Source organism: Dermacentor variabilis, unplaced genomic scaffold (genome assembly GCF_050947875.1).
Source record: "Dermacentor variabilis isolate Ectoservices unplaced genomic scaffold, ASM5094787v1 scaffold_12, whole genome shotgun sequence".
NCBI lineage: Eukaryota > Metazoa > Arthropoda > Arachnida > Ixodida > Ixodidae > Dermacentor > Dermacentor variabilis.
In genome coordinates, this window is record NW_027460280.1 from 57,148,407 (window position 1) to 57,168,538 (window position 20,132).

The window sequence follows — 20,132 nt, forward strand, 5'->3', positions numbered from 1 at the left end:
CGCCGAGTTCGCATGCGGTGAGGTCGGTGCGGTTCAAAAGTTGGTTGACATGTGCTGTTGCATTCCCTGTCACTCCGAAATCATGTAAGGAGGCACCTAATCTGTTTAGCGTGCGTTGTTTTGGCCCTGGCGAACATGTACACCCCTTCAGCTGCCACCGGGCAGTCAACGAAAAGTGAAGTCAATCTTGTAATTGCTGTAAGCGCTTAAGATGGAAGAGGAAGACCTCAAGGAACGTCAAGAGAACGAGATGAAAGTACTGCAGTCGATGTTTCTGGACGACGTGAAGGACCTGCGGAAGAACGACAAATGGAAAACATGGCGTCCGCCCGAGATTTTACTCACGCTGAGGCCTCAGCAGAGCATGACTCCCTTCCAAGCGCACGTGCAGGTGGATCTTCACGTCAGGTGTAACAGCCAGTACCCGAATGTTGTGCCGTTTGTAGACGTGTGCAATCAAAAGGGACTGTCGAATCAAGCCTTGGCAGAACTTCGAAAGGAGCTGCAAGAGTTGACAAAGCAATTTGTTGGAGAGGTTATGGTGCTTGAGCTTGCCCAGCATGTGCAGTGGTTTCTTCGCCAGCACAACACTCCTGAACGTGGCTCTTTCTACGACGAAATGCTCAAAAATAAAGAAAAGCAGGAGGCAGAGAAGGCACGTGAGCAGCAGCAACAGCTAAACGAGCAGCGGCTAGAAGAGGAAAAGCAGAGACAGGCGTTTGAACTTGAAATTCTGCGTCACCGTCAGGAGATGAGGGTCGAAGCCAGGAGGAGGCGCACGAATTCCAAGATATCTGACAGCAAAGAACGCAACAACTGTGCGCATAAACCTGAGCTTCTCAATTTCTTCTCCAAGTCTGCTGAGCACACGGTGCAAAAGGGTGCTTGTCTTGGTCACAGTGAACGTGGACACAGCACATTCGGTGGCTTTGACACAACTACAGGTGAACTTGTGTGTATTATACAGTGGAGCTTGAAAACAGACTATCATGTGGCGACTGTTGAGCAGGAGCTACAGACGCTCATGAAACTAAAGCATACAAACCTAGTCCACTACATAGGTAGCTTGTATAATCCTGAGCAACGAACTTTTTACGTACTGCAGGAATTTGTAAAAGGCTGCCCGCTTAGTTCCTTCATAGCTCAAGGCATTCCACTTGATGTGGCCCTCTTGCGTAGCTATACGACTGGCATCCTTCAGGCCTTGCAATATCTCCACTGCAACTCTGTTGTGCACAAGGATCTCAAAGAATCTAGTATTTTTGTTGACTGCTATGGTGTTGTAAAGGTGGCAGATTTCAGCATTCCTAGGAAAATTGTAGATTTGTGTCTACCAGCCTCATATGATGCAGGACCTGCCTGCAAATCTAAAAAGAAGAATGACATTTTGCAGTTTGGAAAAGTACTTATATCCTTGCTTCGTGGAGAACATGCAACCAGTACAGATATACCTAGTAGTCTGTCCCTGGATGCTCGAGATTTCCTGGAGCGTTGCTTGGCTCCACAGGAACAAGACCGATGGTCATGCGAGCAGCTTTTAAGTCATCCCTTTCTAATGGAGAGAGGTCCGAGTGTTGAGAATGAGCCTCTTGATGATGAAGGACCAGATGAGTCTGGTAGTTGTACACTAAGTTCTGCAGGTCATTCACGCCTCCAGGGTGAGTTTGAAGTGCTTAGATGGTTAGGAAGAGGTGGATTTGGAGATGTCTTTAAAGTACGTAACAAGCTTGATCGTTGTGTTTATGCAATCAAGCGCATTCAACTCAACCCATCTAGCAGAGTGCTTAATCGAAAAATAATGAGAGAAGTAAAACTGTTGTCGAGGCTTAACCATGAAAATGTTGTGCGTTATTACAACTCTTGGATTGAAGTTACAACGCAGGAACAAGTTCCTGAAACACTGGCATCTTCAGGTGTGAGTACAGAGTCAACTAAAGGCACTTCACACGAGTGGAGTATGCCAGGCGGCAACGCCGAAGATTCAAGTTCTTCAGATAATATTTTTGGGTGCGCTTTTGGCGACTCTTCATCAAGCGACAATATTGTCTTTGAAGGTAGCAGAGAAGCTGAATCTGAGGTGTCGGAGAAGCCAACAGCTGTGACCCAAGCACGACAGTTTATGTTCATTCAGATGGAATTTTGTGAAAAGAGTACTCTGCGCACAGCAATTGATAATGGCCTCCACAGGGAGCCAAGCAGAATGTGGCGTCTCTTTAGAGAGGTCATTGAAGGATTGGCACACATTCATCAGCAAGGCATGATACATCGAGACCTAAAGCCAGTCAACATATTCCTTGACTCAGGCGACCACGTCAAGATCGGAGACTTTGGACTGGCAACCACAGCATTACTATCAAGGGTAGAAACATCTGAGGTGCCAGAGCACATTGACCAGCCCACATCTGCCAGCTTGACGGGTCGTGTGGGTACCACACTGTACACAGCACCTGAACTTTTTGTGTCAACTGGTGGCCGTGTTGTGTACAGTCAGAAAGTGGACATCTACAGCCTAGGTATTATCCTCTTTGAGATGTCCTGGCCTGCCCCCAACACTGCAATGGAACGAGTTAAATTGTTGGCAAACTTGAGGCTTCCAAGCATCAGTCTTCCTACTGATGCCTGCGACTTTCTCAGCAGCCAACAAATAAGCTTGATATGCTGGCTGCTACATCATGACCCGTCACAAAGGCCCAGCGCAGCGGAACTGCTTGCTTCACCTCAATTGCCCCCACCACACTTGCAGGAGGCCCAAGCAACAGAAGTGCTTAATCACACTGTCTCCAATCCGCAGAGTAAAGCTTTTAAGCATTTGGTTAATGCACTGTTCCAGCAGGAGGCTACTGTTGTCCAAGACTATGCCTATGATGTAGATATGCGCAAGGGAAACCCATTGCCTCAGTCAGCATTGCTTTTCCGGCATGTAAGGACATCTTTAGAGCATGTTCTTGTTAGGCATGGTGCTATGCCAGTGGTCATTCCTACACTGCTTCCAAAATGCCCAAGCAGTGAAGAAGATGATAATAAGGTTCATTTCATGGACCACGGAGGGTTGATAGTGTCATTGCCTCACAACATGAGGGTTCCATTCGCTCGTTATATAGCTAGACGCAGTGATGTTGTGTCACTTAGGCGATATGCAATTGAAAAAGTGTACCGTTCACGAAAGGTATTTGGTTGTCACCCACGAGAACTGCATGAATGTGCATTTGACATTGTATGTTCAAGCCATCAAAGTGCCTTAACTCACTGTGCAGAAGTGCTCCACATTGGCAGTGAAATAGTGGCTGAGTTCCCTGAGCTGCAAGCACGAGGATACAGCATACGCTTAGGTCACACAGGCCTTATGAATTCATTATTGATGCATTGTGGTGTACCTGAAAACAGGTGGTCCCAAATATTAGCAGCATTACGTACCGTTCAGTCTTCATCTAAGGTACAGCTTCAGCAGGAACTTGATGCAGTGAACTTGGGGGACCAGGCTGTGGCACTTCTGACCCAGTTTTATGAAGTTGAAGACAATTTGACTAAGGTGTCCTCTATGTATCGGTTTGTGGTGCGCCAGAAAGGTCCTGCAGCTGCCCTTGCTAGGCAGGCTTTGTATGATCTTGAGGCAGTGCTGCAGTCATCCTCTGCCCTGGCATTCCAGCTACCTGTGACAATTGTGCCTTGTCTTGTCTGTGATGAGCGCATGTACTCTGGCATTGTATTTGAAGTTGCCTGCCAGTCGCACAGAAAAACACGTCGTCAGGGCCGTGATTTGTTAGCAGTGGGTGGCCGTTATGACAAACTGGTGGCTTCATTTACTGTGGCTGGTGCCAAAAGGGACCTAGCTGCTGTGGGAATCAGCTTTTCTATTGAGAAAATTGTACAAGCAGTGGCTGAAGACGGTGAGACACCGTTCTTAGTAGAATGTGTTCTCGGGAACATGAGTGAAGTGTCCTCGTCACTGCGAGACCAGCAGTTAGCACTCTTAACGCGACTGTGGAGCATGGATGTTCCGGCAGTCATGGCACCCCAAGATGGCATTGAAGAGGCTTCCTCCTTTTGTAGAGAAAACTTTGTTCCACATCTTGCCCTTCTTAAGGAAGCCGAACCTGGTTATCTGAGGCTGCGTAGCCTTGAGAAAGACCGCTTCACTGAAAAAAGATTGTCTGTGTCTGAGCTTTGTGAACTTTTTGAAAAAACTCCCCCGACTGAGCCAGCAAGGCAAGAAGTTAATTCTAGTGGACCAACACTACGAATTGTGTTTAGTGTCGCAGAAAAGGTGTCCACAAGCAACAGGCGGAGGTACGAATCTCAGATTGCAGCTCAACTGGCACCATTGGCTCAAGGGTTTCTTGGAAGGGTTTCTGTTGTGGATGTTATAGCAGTTGAGCTTACTGGAGATGTACTGCGGTCAGCTGTTGCTCTGCTAAACATGGAAGCTGATGGACGCAGTTATGAAGGTAGTGTGACTGCCCTTGTAGAAAAGCATCCCAGATGTAAAAAGCAGTTGCTTTTGCTTGCAGAAAAAGTGTACAACCTCATATTTGAGGTTAAAAGGACAATTTTTGTGCTGTATGCACTACAAGATAACAACTACAAGGTGGTTATAGTTCCTTCCAGAAGCTAGCACTGGAAGAAGCAATGCTCAGTTATTTTATGCTGCCCTGTGTTGTGCCAAAGTGCTGGTTGGTCATCTGCAAATATATATCTGCATTTTGTCATCATCTGCATCCTAGTCAGGACATTGCTGTTACACTGATTTCAGTGTGTTCTTTAATACTGCCATGAGATTTTGTCAATAAATGATTTTTTAAAATTTCTTGTTGAGTGCATTGTACGAAATTTAATGTGCTGTCTATTGATGCTGCATTCTTCAAAAGATAACATCAATTCAAAACAATGCAAAAGGAATGTTGTGTTGCTTTACTTGCCTGATTATTTTTTTCCCTTACCTTTAAGCCTGAAGCATTATGGAAAGAAGTTACGACTACAAGAGCAAATACAGTAACACTTGCATGTAGAATACGAACTGTGGCATTAAGTGTGATTGCATTGCTGGCGAAGGAAATGGAGGCCAATATATAGTTGCAATCTCTCTCTCTTTTTTTAGAATGAAAGAAAAGTATGTGCTGACGTGACTGAGGGATGCACCAACTTGGAGTCTCTGGTTGCTCGGAGATGAAAGAAAGAAACATTGTAGAAAAGCTTATGGGCACAAAGGAGCATAGTTTTGCTTAGATGTCCTGTGGAACCAAGTTTTTTCCTTCGCAAGAGGTTTGTTCGATTCAGAAAAAGGTGCGCGGCACCTCAAACGAAAAAGTGCAGGGGGTGCAGGGTGTGCCGGGCTGTACCCACTCGCTGCAAAGTTCAAGGGTGCAGTGCACCACGGCGGCACCTTGCCTTGCACCCCATTCAATCGAGCACGGGGGTGCAGCGCGCATTGCTGCACCTCGGGGAATCTAGGGTCTAGGTGCAGTGCACCGTGAATAGGTGCAGAAGGTGCAGAGAAACTTGGCTGAATCGAATAGACCTAAGGTTCACGCTGGCAGAGGAAAAATATTTAACATGACAGTTGATTTCAGACTGAATGTGGAAGTCAATGTGATGGTCTCAGTTGGACAGAGTATATTTGAATTGCTGCCTAGTCAGTGTTTTGCAAATATGTGTCATATATTACTTGAGTAAAGGAGGAACTCTTGAAACATGCATAGTATACAATTGTTACTGTCTATTAATTTGATTTCGTCAAAAGCAGTCATTGGGAACATCACTTGCAAAACTATATGTAAAGTTTACATTTATGTGAGCAGCAGTGAAGTGCACACATGGTGTTAAAAAGCCTCGATTTCTAGAAAACTCTTGCATTTGGTAATGTGAAATTTCGTGCTTTAAGAATGGCATGAAGCCAAAATTTTGTGCAGATTAAACACAAGAGGAAGATGGTTTACATAGCTTTAATTTTGCAGTAAAACACAATTGTCAATAAAGAGACATTATTTCAAATTCATTATGGTAACAGCGCAAACAAGACGACGACGGAGTGAAAGGACACAGGACAGCGCTCGTCCTGTGTCCTTTCACTCTGTCATCATCTTGTTCACACTGTTCCCATTATGAATGTATACCAACTCGCCCAACTTTCCACTTTAATACATTATTTCAAAGGCTGCTGTAACAGGAAACGCATGTAAAAATTGTCATTAATAGCTGCCACTGCCTGCATGCAATTAAAAAGGAAAAACTCATTCCGTATCAAAGTGTAACTTTATATTTGTTTTTTAAAGTATGGCACACTTAGCAAAATTTAACAATGCTCTCAATGAGAGAAAATAATTGGTTGGATATAAATAATATCACATAAGATAACAGTTGTTTCGTGCAAATGTAGTTTTTTTACTACGATGTAAACTACATGCAGAAGAAGGAATTTGTTTTTTAAGAAGTTAAAATGTGCCACTTAATGATTTATGTCATGGTCTGAGTTGTCAAGGCAGATGTGTTAGTACTAATGAGTGTTGGTGGTCCATAATTATTCCAGTCATGTATGTTATGAAAGTTGTGCATGCATAACCTTTTAATTGTTTCGTAGCACACAAGGACAAAAAGAAAGGCTGAGGTGATTAATGGTACCATTAGTGCTTTTCAAGAATTTGGATGTGTGCAGACTTTACCAGACTTTCAAATTTTGAAATGATTTGCTTATTTGCACCGAGTCATAATGTTCTATTTGCAAGAAATTATACACAATGAAAATTTGCGTGGAAAATGAAAAGGGCCAAGTATAGTGCTGACACTGTGCAGGCTGCATTTCTACACTGTTTTGTTTGACACAGCATGACGCCTCACTGGAGCATTGTACATCTCGCCAGTTAGTTAACCAGTCAACACGTACGTTATTGGAAGTGATATCCTGAAAGTTACATATTCAAAACATGGTCCCTGTATGTATTTACACTACTAATACTGCTTCACAACCTGCTGTTGCACAATAAAGCACCAATAAGTTGTAATATAATTTTGTGTTTCATGATGTGCTAAGGAAATCTGGATGGATTTTGAAGCCTACTTGAAACATTGCTGATTCCACGACGAGATCTCGTCGATAAATATCGATCGATATTTAAGCGAACTGCAATTACGTAGTTCTAATTAAACGTATGATTTCATTTTGTAGCAACCCAGATAGACGCTTTTACATCTACGATAACTCGAATGGGAAAGTTTACGGCACTACAAGGATTTGTGAGCAGCTGAAACGCCAGCTGTTATTTGGCGCTCCATCCGTTCCACCGCACTTCGCAACGCTCGCGAGTGCGAGCACTTTGTGGAGCGGCGCGCCACCGCCGCAGCCGGCGCGCATGACGCGGGGTCCATGGGAAGCCCTCGATAGACAGGGATCAGGTGCACATGATGTGGTGCAACGGAATCCTGCGCGCGCCCTCCGATCTCAAAACTAACCTGCGCCGAGCGCTAGCGGCAGCTGTGAGCATCGCGCGCGCGGAGAAATCAAGGAGCTGTAGGAGCGCGCGGAGCCCCGACGGTGGCGACATCGCACGCCTCTGCATTCTGCTGCAATGTTGATGGTGTAAAAGCGTAATATGGCGTCTGCTAGAAATGGACTTCATAGATTTCTAGTTCTGTGGCTTTGTAGTCGTTGCTCAGCGCTTTATATTGGCCAGCCTCTTGCGAGTCGCGAGGATTTTGTCTCCGTGGACAAGATTGAAGCCGTCTGCACGGAGTGGTCTCCTGACAGCGTGCGTGTTCCCCGAGTTTTTCCCAACTCTCGGGTGGCTGTGCGCTTGCGAGGCACGGGACTGCTACCAAACAGGACCAAGATTGCGTTCACCAGCGAAAGCTTGGAAAACGGTCAGGAGTGCCATAGCGAGCTATTCGTAGGCAGACAGCTTCGAGTGCGCGCTGACAGCAACGGAGATGTCGTCGCCCAGGGCGTCATTCCCGCTGCTGCCTCGCAGGACTCTCTTTACCTGTGCACGCGCAACCGTGGCCGTTGGAGGCACCAAGGGAAAGCGGTCAGGCTCGTGTACGCAGCCGCGCCGACAAGGCACGCCGGCCAGCTCAGAATGCGTCGCAACCTGGGCATTGGCAGGCGCTCGACCGATCGCAACGGAACGGGGCCCAAGCGCAACCTGTCCAAATCCGCGTGAGTGCTTACTTTCGTTTCTTTTGCCACCTAGCGCCATGGTAAATGCGCGCGCGCGTCTGAACGACGCGTCAGGAGCAATATTGACTAGCGTTTAAATAGAGCTGTACGTTTGCTCTCGTAGTGCACAATTGAAATCAACGAGATCGTACATGATGTCCTTCTGATGCTGTCGCTCCTGCTGACACTGTCATCAGCGGCGTACTCAAGTCGCCGCGCACGTGTTGGCGGGAGCGGCACGCGCGGCAGCCCGTCTGACCCGTGCCGGTTACATTGCAGGCAGGACGACGGCGAGGCAGCGCAAGTGGCGCAAACGGCGCAAGTGCTGGGCCTGCGGGCTTTCGGCGATCGCGTGGCCACCCTGGACTCCGGCATGACGCAGGTGCCTGCGGGTACTATGGTGGAGTTGCAACTGTTTGGCAACGGCTTCACCAACCAGAGCTCGTTCGCGTTCACTCACGAAGCCGCGCCAAGGGGTTCTGCATGCGATGAGGTGCCTACAGTGGCCGTGGCCCACGCCACTAATGTGGGCGGCGGCAAAGCGTCAGTGTTGGTGAGCCTTCCAGGCCCCAATGTGCACTACTACGTATGCAGCAAGGCGCCCCTTAGTGAGGATGTCAAGTGGGTGCACCAAGGGGACGAGCCCTGGGTGACGCTGGTGGCCCAGGGGCGGCTCATGCCTGTCTGGGTGCAGGCCATCATTCTGGCTGGCCTGCTGCTGCTGTCGGGCCTCTTCAGTGGCCTCAATCTGGGCCTGATGGCTCTTGATAAGACAGAGCTGCGCGTCATTGAATCGTGTGGAACACCCAGTGAGCGCAAATGGGCCAAAGTCATTGCACCTCTGCGCGACCATGGAAACTATCTTCTCTGCTCCCTGCTTCTGGGCAATGTACTTGTCAACAGCACACTTACCATCCTTCTGGACGACCTCACCTCAGGCTTGGTGGCTGTCGTTGGTTCCACCATCAGCATCGTCATCTTTGGTGAAATCATTCCACAAGCCATCTGCTCCCGACATGGACTGCAGATTGGTGCTCGCACACTGTTTATCACAAAGGTGTTCATGGCCCTCACACTCCCTCTGTCATGGCCCATTTCCAAAATCCTCGACTGGGTGCTTGGGGAGGAGATAGGCCATGTCTACGATAGGGAAAAGCTGATACAGTACATCCGTCTCACTCAGGACTACAACAAGCTGGAGAATGAGGAAGTGGACATCATCAGTGGGGCATTAGAGCTCAAGAAGAAAACTGCCAATCAGGCCATGACTCGTATGGATGACGTGTTTATGCTGCCTGTTACAGCAGTTCTGGACTTCGAAACAGTGTCTCAGATCATTGGGCAGGGTTACACTCGCATTCCAGTATTTGACGGTGACCGCAATAATGTTGTTGGACTTCTAAATATTAAGGATCTGGCTTTTGTGGACCCCGAGGATGAGATTCCTCTCCGGACATTGTGCGAGTTCTACAATCATCCTGTCACATTTGTCTTCGAAGATGAAACTCTCGTCAACTTGCTCAATGAATTCAAGAAAGGTAACTGTTAGAAAACAATTGTTCACATACTGCGTAGATTGTAAACATTAACATAAACAAAACCTATTGTTTGGAACAAGCTACAAGGAGCATTAATTCAAGATGGTGGCTGCTCATATGCTGCACTAAAACATATCATGCATCTAATCTTTCCATCAGTAAGCAGCAGTAAGGTTTACATCAATGAATTCAGGAAAGGTAACCTTTAGAAAATGATTTTTACTACTGCATAAATTGCAGACATTAATAACATAAACAAGAATATATTGTTTGCAACAGGCTACAAGAAGTATTCATTCAAGAAGGCAACTGCCCACATGCTGCACTAAAACATATCACGCATCTAATCTTTTCATCGGTGAGCAGCAATAAGACTTGCATATATCCTTATAAGCAGACTGGAAGTTCGTCAGTGTTTTTGATTTCCTTGATCCTGTGGTGTGTCTCAGCTGAGGTTGTTTTTCTTACTTGGTACAGGGCAATCCCACATGGCTTTTGTTCGTCGTGTGAACACAGAAGGAGATGGTGACCCGTTCTATGAACTTCTTGGCTTGGTCACTCTTGAGGATGTCATTGAAGAGATCTTACAAGCTGAAATCATTGATGAAACAGACATTTTAAGTAAGTGTGTCTACAACTGGCAGTGTTGACAAGACTGTTCACACACATCTTCCTCGTTTCAGTGGATAATCGGAGAAAGCTAAAACGAAAAGAAGCTCAAGTGCGCCAGGATTTTTCCGATTTTGCCAAGCTTGGTTATGGTCGGCATGGCAAGCACAACATCTCACCACAGCTGGCTCTTGCAACGTTCCAGTACTTGGCTACCTGTAAGTGAACGAACTTTTTGTAGAGCTAGAATCCTGTTCCTGTAACATTTTACAGTGTACATGAGCAGCACCTGCATTACTGTATTCTTGTTTAGGTTAGTTTTCTGAGTAATGCCATATTTAGGTCTGAGTACATTGTTGTGACAGCTGCACCTAGTTCGGGATTTCTTTCATTTTAAGGGAGCCACAGACATTGCGTTATGGTACGTTAATAAATGAATGCCTGTAAAATTCCTGCTCTATCATACAATTATTATAACACAATTGCCCTCCTTTAGAACACTACACTTGTGTTTCTTCCTTTTATCTCGAACCACTGAGCCCACTGATGCTTTACCAATGCCACTTCACATAGGTGAAGTTCTTTAGAACTATGCACAGAACATGGCGTAGGAGCTGCACCATGTACTTGGACCTTTGAGCAGTGCTGGTAGTGCTTTGCACACAACAAAGGCCTCTTGGCCTTCCTCTGAAACACTAGCCTTGACCATACTCCAGTTACTTGTTACTGTATGTGCTTGTGTACGTTGTGCATTTGTGTGTTATGCATGGATGCATTTCATGTATGTTCCTTGTCATCTAGAGAGAGAAAGCAGACAGGCAGGGATTTTAACCAGAACAAAAAGGGGAGAGGGGAACGTGAAAGATAAGAAGGAAGCAGAGAAAGAGAGACACAACAGCCTGGCATTGTCCCTTACAGCCTATCGCATTGGTTAAAGATAGCATGTAATCAATTGAATTAAAAGAAGAAGAACTCGGGCAGTCTTACTTCTCTTGTGTATTGACTACAGTGTAAATTTTGTGCCAGATGGCAAATATTTTTAAAATTAGCATCTGTATATGCACGTGTGAATTAAGCACTCGTATATATATATATATATATATATATTTTTTTTTTAATCTAGTGCTGTTTTTAGCTAGCTGTGCAGCAAATTGAGTATTGGATATTGGAAATGGATATTGCTGTAAGCAGCGGGACTTAGTATGCAAAAATAGTGCATTTGTGTAATGAATTAAGGTGTCAATTCCTTTTTATTGCTACCAGATGAAGCTTGTTTTCACGGAGTCATTTGCAAGATTATTCATGTGCTTGTTGCACCACTTTTTGCTTGGATTGCAGTTCCTCACATATTTTTTTTTTTAATTAATGCCTTATTACTCTCTTCAATTGGCAGATTTTGCAGGTGGCTTCGAATGCCACACTCAGATTTTTAACTCATAAAAGGGTGTGACACTGGTCTAGTTGGCATTGCATCTTGTAGTAGAAACAATGTGAGAAACAAGGACTGTGTGTTGTATGTGTCTGTCTTCATTTCTCGCACTGTCTCACTACAAGTTGTACATCATGTTGCAAAGAAAACAAGAAAATCATATCTCCTCCATTTCTTAGTGCAGGCCAACATTAACATAAGTAACTGCGACTGGTTTTTGGCCATTTTCCATCATTTTGTTTAACTAGTTCAGCCACTTCCCAAAATGTGCATGGAAGTTCTTTGGCACAAAGTAGACTTCTAATTCAAGCTAGTTATACTTTCAACACTGTGTTTGCATGAAATTTTCTGCTTATTCTGGGCTATTTTTGGATGGACAGTACCATTTATTTGGGCTTGCTCTCAGGGAGCGACCCGCTTGATGGCTTAATTCGTCTGGCCACCTTCTAATGAACACTTTTTGTGTCATCTCAGTGTTGAAAAATAAGACATAATAATGCATGATCTTGCTTATAAATCTCCAAGGCATCGTCACTGCATGTACCAGTCCTAAAGATATACACATCTTTTTGTGGGTTTTTATTTCCTGCGAGTAGAATGCATAGAATTACAAACCATCTGTGCATTCAAACTTAGGGAGGAAAAACCATGCATTTGCTTAAAACTGAGTCTGCCTAAGAGAAAACTGCAGAGCAGAGAATGTTATGCCAGTCCATGAAAGTGCACCAAATGTAGTGCTATCTATAATTAAGCTTATTCATAACGACATACCTTTGCATTTAATCTAGGGTGCAGTTTGCAAAGTTAATGAACACAGCATTAAGATGAAAAATACCACCTTCAAAGAGTGTCTTTGTTGAAACCTCCTTTGTTTGGTGACAAATACCTGAAACGAGATACCAGCCTGCACCTGTTTATTGTTGTGAATGGAGAAATGACAGCATTGTTGCTTGCAAGATGTGTTCATGTCCATTTTGAATTGTGGGAACAGATAAATGCCCGATGGAGCCAGGCCTGGAGAATAAGAGGGATGGTCAATCACTTCATAGCCTACCTGGTCCAATTTCTGCATTGTGATAAGCATCTTGTAACAAGGGTTGTTCTGAAGAAACATGATTGCCTTTCACCAGCTTTTCTCACCATATCTTTCAGATGGCTGCATGCAATTTATACAGAACATTGCAGTAGTAGTTGGCATTTACTGTGAACTCTTGATGAACATAATCGATGTGAATCACTCCTTCTGCATCCCAAAATACAATCTCCATAACTTTGGCAGCGGATATCTGCTGTCAAAGTTGTTGTGACTTGGTGAACACACCTTGCCACTCCGTTGGCTGCTGTTTGGTTTCTGGATCGTAGTGTTAGAGCCACATTTCATTGACAGTCACCAAATGGCTAAAAATAGGAAGAATCCCTTTCAAAATGTGCCATTATTGGACATGAAGCAAGCACACACTGTTGTTTGTGATCAGCATTCAACTCTTTTGGGATTCATTTCGTGTACAACTTTCTCATTTGTAATTCCTCACACGCTATATATATGGTGAAATTGCTCCACAGGTATCCCCACTATCTCTGCAGTTCTCTTCAGGCCAGTTTGTTTAGCTTAGAGTGTACAGAATCAACCTTTCCAACGGTTACTACAGTTTTGGGTCATGTTGCACACACTTAGTCTTTGGTCACTGTTCTCCCTCTTCTGAAGCCAACAACTTACTTCTTGGTTCTTCTAGATGAAAGAATTTTGTCACCAATGCTGTCATGTAATGCACCATTAATCTCCTTTATTGGTGTTCTTTTCTCCTGGTGGATTAATTCCATATTTTTCTGGGCCGTCATTCTCAAACTGAAGCAGTACAAAGAATATCTACACTTTGGTATTAAAATTACAGCTGAAGTACACACAAGAACCCTTTTATCATACAGTTCAATTATACTAATCTATTTGCCCCCTTCCATGTTAGACTGGAAACTTTTTAAGCCTCATACATGATGGCTTTCTGAAGCTCTGTTTTTTTTTTTTCCTTGATATTTTAAAAAATCATAAGCCACTTGTGCATTCATATGAGAAACTAAGAGAGACAAATGTATTGCTAAACACGTGTTCTTATACATGGGGTGGCTGTAGAGTAATATCCACTACTTGTGGAAATTTGCAGAATATATTGCATGGTTTTGGCCTTGTGTTTAGGGAATCTCATCTAGAAATGTTTTCTGGATTTCTTGGCCCAAGCATTACCCTTCATTAAAGTGGTTTTGTTCTATCTGTGCGCAGTTTGGGCAGTTATCCAAATGGGTGAAAAGAACGGATGCCCTAGAGAGACCCAGAGGCTTGCATGCCCTTTTCCAAACACCATATTGTCTTTTGATACTGTCTGTGGCATGTTTTTAAAAAATACTTACGTGTTTTGTGCACATTTGATTCTTTCATAAATGCTTGTATTCTGGTGGGTCACCCATGAACACATCAAATGTAGTGATTATTGATAAAAAGACAAGCCAAGGAACATTCATTTTGTTCTTTCATTTTTAAACCATGCAAGCTATTCAAAGACTGCTTTTACACTTGCTTCTCATGATCTTTGACAGACATCTATGTGCATGAGCAGTTTCACTCATCAAGCCAATCATTAACTAAATGTACTAATTAACACTCTAATCATGAACTTAGCACACGTGCTGCAATTGTCAAATTGAAGCCAGTGAGTGCAAAGAGCATGTCAATTTAGTAGGAATTATCAGACTAGCATGTTTCAACATACAACCCCAAAACATGGCACAGATACATTGGCATTCTATGCCTCATTTTTCAACAAGGTTTTCCGAATGTGCTTTTGGACAAAACTATGTTGAATGCTAACATATTTTAAAGATGTACGTATGAGAACGAGTTCTAGTTTTACAATTCATACTAAATGGACGAGCCTTGAGTACTCACCAGCTTCAGTTTCTTGCACGTGTCGTCTGCCAAGGAGCACAAAGCATCTGTAGAATCAGCTTTTGCTGAGCACACTTAGTAAAATTTGTGAAAGTATGACTATGAAGCCAGTTATAACAAAATAAACAGACAATATTATGGTGCAAGTATATTCTTTTCACCAGGATGGAAGCCCAAGTAGCAGAGATCTGCATCTTAAAATTTATGCTCCATGCTTCTGCTATCTATATTGCACATATTGATGCAAGTAGTTGTGGATTTGTAACACTTCCTCACACCAGTGTCACGTCATACTCCCAGCACTTGTTCCTCCGAGTCTCTCTCAACCACTGGTGCACGCTGACGGGACTATCCTTTCTTCAACTCTGGAGAACTCCCACTTGTGCTACTCCCTTCTTTCACGGTGTCCTATTTCATGCTTCCAGCTCTGCTGAATGTTTGCCCTCTGCACTTGCTATGTCCATATTATGTAACAAAGTGTCCTGTACAGTGGCTATCTGGTGCAGCATTGATCATCCCTGTGGGGCTGAGGTGCCCATTTTCGTTTAAATCATTCATTTATGCTCCATTCATAGCGACGCTCTGTGCCATGGCAACTTGATTTCATGTCGCATCAGTGGCCTCCAGTGCTGCTATAAACTATGCATGTACAGTCGACCGATTCTTTAACAGTACCGCGCAATCATCGGCTGGTGAACACCTACGGCGCGGAGTGACACAATCGGCAAGAACAAGAGAGACCAGCAAGAGATCATAAAGTTCTTGCTGATCTAGTGACTTCGCAGCCATTAGAAGGCACTCACCGGCCGCCTATTTGACACTCGCGCAGTGCTGTTAAAGAATCAGTCGACTGTATCTGTTAGTACTACTGGGTTTTGTTGGTAGAACTAGCTTAGTCAACATGTAAAGGGGCGAAGGCAGAGGTGTAAACTGTAATGCAATGCCAATTGAGATAACATGGTTTCCCTCGACAACAGCTATCTGTGTGGAAATCACTTGCATGCTTGTTGTCCTACGTGCAGATTTTCACAGGATGATGTATTTGTGCACGTGACCCCTTTGTTGAATGCATCTGCATTAAGTGTTCTTGCACAGAGTGGCCTGTCCAACTTTCAGAAAAGGTATCATGCTTGGCAAAAACTGAGCAGATAATAGTAGTGTCCTGTTAATAAACTACTCTTTTCCACTGGTTTGATGCAAATGTGGAAGCAACTTCACTCACCCAGTGCAAAGAGGAAAGCATCAGCAACATATCTTCAGCTCAAACATTTACATATCCTGCACAATTTAAAACCACCCAATTCTAAAGACACCCTTTGGAATTGCTGCATATAGCAATGCATTGTTCAGCACAGACATGAGCATTGGCCGCAATCATACCGCTGTATCACATACGACATTGGAATCTTTGGAAAACTAGTTTCACATGATTTGTGATCACTATTATACATTAGATTGCAACATTGGGGGTCATGCAACTTTGACACATCTTATCTAATTGTGCAGAAGCTATTCAATATCAAAGAATTGCTTTAAAGAAATGTTTTCATGTTTTAATGCAGCTGTGGAGCCATTCAAGAAGAACCTCATCTCAGAGTCTGTCTTGCGGCGGCTGATGCTGCAGAACATCTTCATAAGCATTAAGATGCACTCTCGTGAAGACCCCGTCATTTATGTGGCTGGCCAGCCAGCTGACTATTTTGCGCTGGTGCTTGAGGGACGGGTCAGCGTCACAGTGGGCTGTGAAAAGCTGCTGTTCGAGACGGGGCCATTCAGCACTTTTGGCATTCCAGCCATATACCGTTGCCCAGGTGAGCATAGTTACCAGCACATCCTGTACACAAAATCATTGCAGTTTGTTTGTGTGTACCACCTCTTCAACTACCTTTCACACAAGCACAAGCAATGCCATCAACTTCGACTGCTGCACTCATTTGAAGTAAATGACACTGCGCAGTACTAATCCAGGTAGTGTAGGGTGTTCATAAAAATATAACAGTGGTTCCTTTTTACCAGTAATTCATTTGAGTTCATCATAGTTGTGAAACGAGCACTTCTGCCTCAACTTCGCTACAACAATGGGTCTCCATGACCCCCATCACTGCCCTTCATGTCTGTGTGAGAAACAAGGGAACATTGCAGTGGCATAGCCAGAAATTTTGTTTGGGGGGGGGCACATTGCAGCTCGGCCTCTTCCTTATAGAATTTGTCGAGGGATCAATACATGAATAATAACTGCATTGCCATTGCCAAAGATGCTGCAAACTAATTCTTGAACGCTACGCACTGTCAAGACAAGTAAAATATGTATTCTTTCACAAAAGAATATATTCGTATGTCATAAAAATTGTCAAAAATAACTGATGCCAATGCTTCCATGTTTTTTTGTTTTTGTCTATTTAATAAGTAAAGAAAATATCATACGCACTTTAGAACTTTATCAGTTCGAAACTAGCAAAGCAGTGCATGCATGTGAATAACGTAAAGACCATGAAATGAACAAGATGAGTACTAATATTTTAATGAAACTTTGTCATTGAAGAATGTTTAGATTTTTGTACATATGCAACAGCCAGGAAAAAATCTCAGTGACTCTGTCCTTCGTTCCATTGTATTGCGCAGGAGCAGCTGTCACCGGTCGTGTATTGCGAGTAATTGTATGGAAACTATAGTCGCAACAGAGAGCGCATATAAAAAGCAGGAGTTTTACAAAATAGGCATTACAAATGCGAAGATACAGCTTGATAAAGGGCAAAAAAGTGCCACTGGTAACAAAGTTCACTGCATGTATACACAAAACCTCGGAACAAGATATTTAGATATACGCATAAGTATCCAATAAATCTACGTATCTAAGCAAAAGTCAATGCATATAATGGTCAAACAAGGCAAATAAACATGTTGTGCAATCACAGATTCACAGATCACAGAATCCTCCCTCCATTCCCCCTGATGCATTGCGCGCGACGCATGGCGGTGTGCTTCCCTCCCCGCTTTTCTCCCTTGCGCACACAAGACTGAGCTACCATCGTCGGCTCGCCCATCACCCCCCCCCCCCACCCACCCCGTCCCCTGCCTCTATGCTTTCACTAGCACACACAGCATGCGACGCACGATGACGATGTTATCGTCCTTTAACTTTATACAGAACATGACGGCAACAGCAGGAATGCACCTGGAGTGTCCATATAATTGCTATCGTAACTATAAGAGTATCTGGCTACTGAAGAGTCCCGTGGCCCATTACTTTCAGCAAAAGAGGAAGTAACAAAATCGTACTTTCACCATGCAACAATTCGCTGTGCCGCAACAATGCCTCTTTTTTTTCTTTTGTGAGGCGGGGCACCTAAATGAAAAGTAGGAAAGGAGCACATGTTGGCCACAATCGAGTTCCTACTTTGGGCACCTAGTGTGGTTACCGAATGAATATAGAAGAAAACGTGAGACGCTTGGTCCACAGAGAACCATCGGCATAGGGCTCAGTATCCTACAGCAGCGAGACAAAGGACTTTCTGAAGAGGTTGCGGTAACATCGAAGTGAATGTGATGCCCTTAAGCGAACGCGTTGCAATCCATTGAGTCCCCACAGTGATGGCGGCGAGTGACCATTCTTTCTTTTTCTCATCTGCTAGCCAGAAAGCGTCCAAAACTCTGCCAGGCCAAAATCTACTCGGCCAGAGAAAAACGAATGCACACCAAAGCAGTGGCGTAGCAACAGGGGGTGGGGCTGTGGGCCCCGGGTGCAAGGGGCCAGTGGGGGTGGGGGGGTGACAGAAGACTTTTGGGCCCCGGGTGCCAGACGACCTAGCTACGCCACTGCACCAAAGTGCGCTGCATGGTGGTCGGGGCAACACGAGAAAAATGCATGCGCTCTGGCTGGCTCTGGCAGCCCGCAGGTAACGAGAACAGAAAAATTGAAAAGGCTCAATGTGGTCCTCGCTAATAAAAGTCAAAGTAGAAAAAATAAAAAAGAATGTAGTTACCTTTGATGGGTTTAGTGTGTTGACATGGATGCTTTGGCGCAGGTGAAAAAAATGCTGATATTCTTGATATGACACAAATGCACCACCACAGCGCTTCATCTCATCGGACCTCGCTGAGTGCTCTGTCAAATTGTCTGATAGTGCATTGATTTGGCTCTTCTCGTTGTATGGTCCGATGTAAGACTTTAGAAAAGTCAATGCACTTTTGGCGTCAAATGTTTATAAGAACACTAAACCTACAAAGTTACGGAATTGAAAATCTAAAGCACTACTTTGGAAACGTCAATGCAGCTTTCGCATAAGAAGTTCATGAGAACTTTATGCACATAAAGTTTCAGAATTGAAATCCATGCATTCCGTAGATTTCACTGTAGATGCCACCACGAGCCCGCTCGCCGTCAAAACGCCCTTGGAACTTTGTCCTCGGATGGGTATCCTTGCGTTATGTGACTCCAAGTGCATGGGCACTGCCACAAAATCCAGCCCGAGTTCGCAATGTTCGCGCCAAAATGGCTTTTCGAGCGTGAAAAAGACACTCTAGACAAAATCCAGAATGATTTCCGGTGCCGGGGGTTGTTTGGTCAGCGGTGCATCACAGCATGAAATAAATTTGGGGGGGGGGGGCGCTGAAGCCCCATAAGCCCCCCCCCCCCCTCCTGGCTACACCCCTGGAACATTGGATTGAGCTTGCATTTTTACTTGTGTAGTATAGTACAATAATACTATGAAATGCCAACTTGTTCGCACTGGAATTTCACATAAAGAGGGCATTTTCTTTTTTTAGGGGTTTAACATCCCAATTTTGAATGCGCAGTGCTCTTTAACATGCTCCCAATGCTCAGAACACAAGCATTTTTTCATTCCGCACCTCATGACTAAGGACATTAGCCTTAAGAAGTTTGGATGGCACCTTCTCATATGTAATGTCATGTGGGGGGCCATGCTAAGTGTCATGGCACACTTGCTAGCTCTGTGAAGTCTGTTCAAAACAAATGGTTGAGGTCCCATTTTCTGGTTTCCAACACCATGCGAGTTGGCAAGTTTGTCAATATGTTGAGCCCCATTATGTTGCAGATGCCCCCTTTATGCAAAAACAAGCTGTCCTTGCCCAACAAATTTGATTGCAGTAAAGAACATATCTATATGCCTTTTTGGTATTGCTTCAGCACTATTATAAAATTAACACTTCCCTTGAAACTTTCCTATCCAATGTTTCAGTTACTATGGCATCAGTCTAGTTAAAAGAGTGGAGCCATCCGAGTGCATGCTTGTTACGAATGGATCTGTTGGTACAGCCTCATTCTTGGCAACAGAGTTTTGGCAGTTAAGAAATACATAGAATGCCTCATAGGGAGCTGCTGAAAAACTCTGTGTAACAGATAAAATTCGGTGCTGGTATGTTGCAAGTGTGACCTGCACACAAAAAGATCTGACTGCCTTTCACCGTCCCATCACTGACACACATCAGAAAGGACACAGTTCTGCCCCA

General features: G+C 44.3%; 2 protein-coding genes across 3 annotated transcripts in view; both read left to right on the plus strand.

Annotated features, from left to right (window-relative positions):
- The window catches only part of LOC142565796 (unextended protein-like), a 25,537-nt gene continuing 5,405 nt past the window's right edge, over positions 1-20,132 (plus strand). Inside the window, exons 1-7 of one of the 2 annotated variants that reach the window (XM_075676333.1) lie at positions 1-84; positions 5,096-5,259; positions 7,959-8,146; positions 8,426-9,684; positions 10,162-10,305; positions 10,368-10,511; positions 16,223-16,471. In XM_075676333.1, the coding sequence (XP_075532448.1) occupies positions 5,224-5,259; positions 7,959-8,146; positions 8,426-9,684; positions 10,162-10,305; positions 10,368-10,511; positions 16,223-16,471 (2,020 nt within the window). In that variant the 5' untranslated portion in view covers positions 1-84; positions 5,096-5,223. Of the gene's footprint in view, positions 85-5,095; positions 5,260-6,090; positions 8,147-8,425; positions 9,685-10,161; positions 10,306-10,367; positions 10,512-16,222; positions 16,472-20,132 lie in introns of those variants that run through there. The other variant, XM_075676332.1, reaches the window with a different exon arrangement.
- On the plus strand, positions 75-4,804 carry Gcn2 (eukaryotic translation initiation factor 2 alpha kinase Gcn2). Its single transcript, XM_075676330.1, has one exon. The coding sequence runs from the start codon at positions 212-214 to the stop codon at positions 4,610-4,612; it is 4,401 nt and encodes a 1,466-aa protein (XP_075532445.1). The 5' UTR covers positions 75-211; the 3' UTR covers positions 4,613-4,804.

Excerpts from the sequence above, each read along its gene's own strand:
- Gcn2 (XM_075676330.1), top strand. The coding sequence starts at position 212 with ATGGAAGAGGAAGACCTCAAGGAACGTCAAGAGAACGAGATGAAAGTA.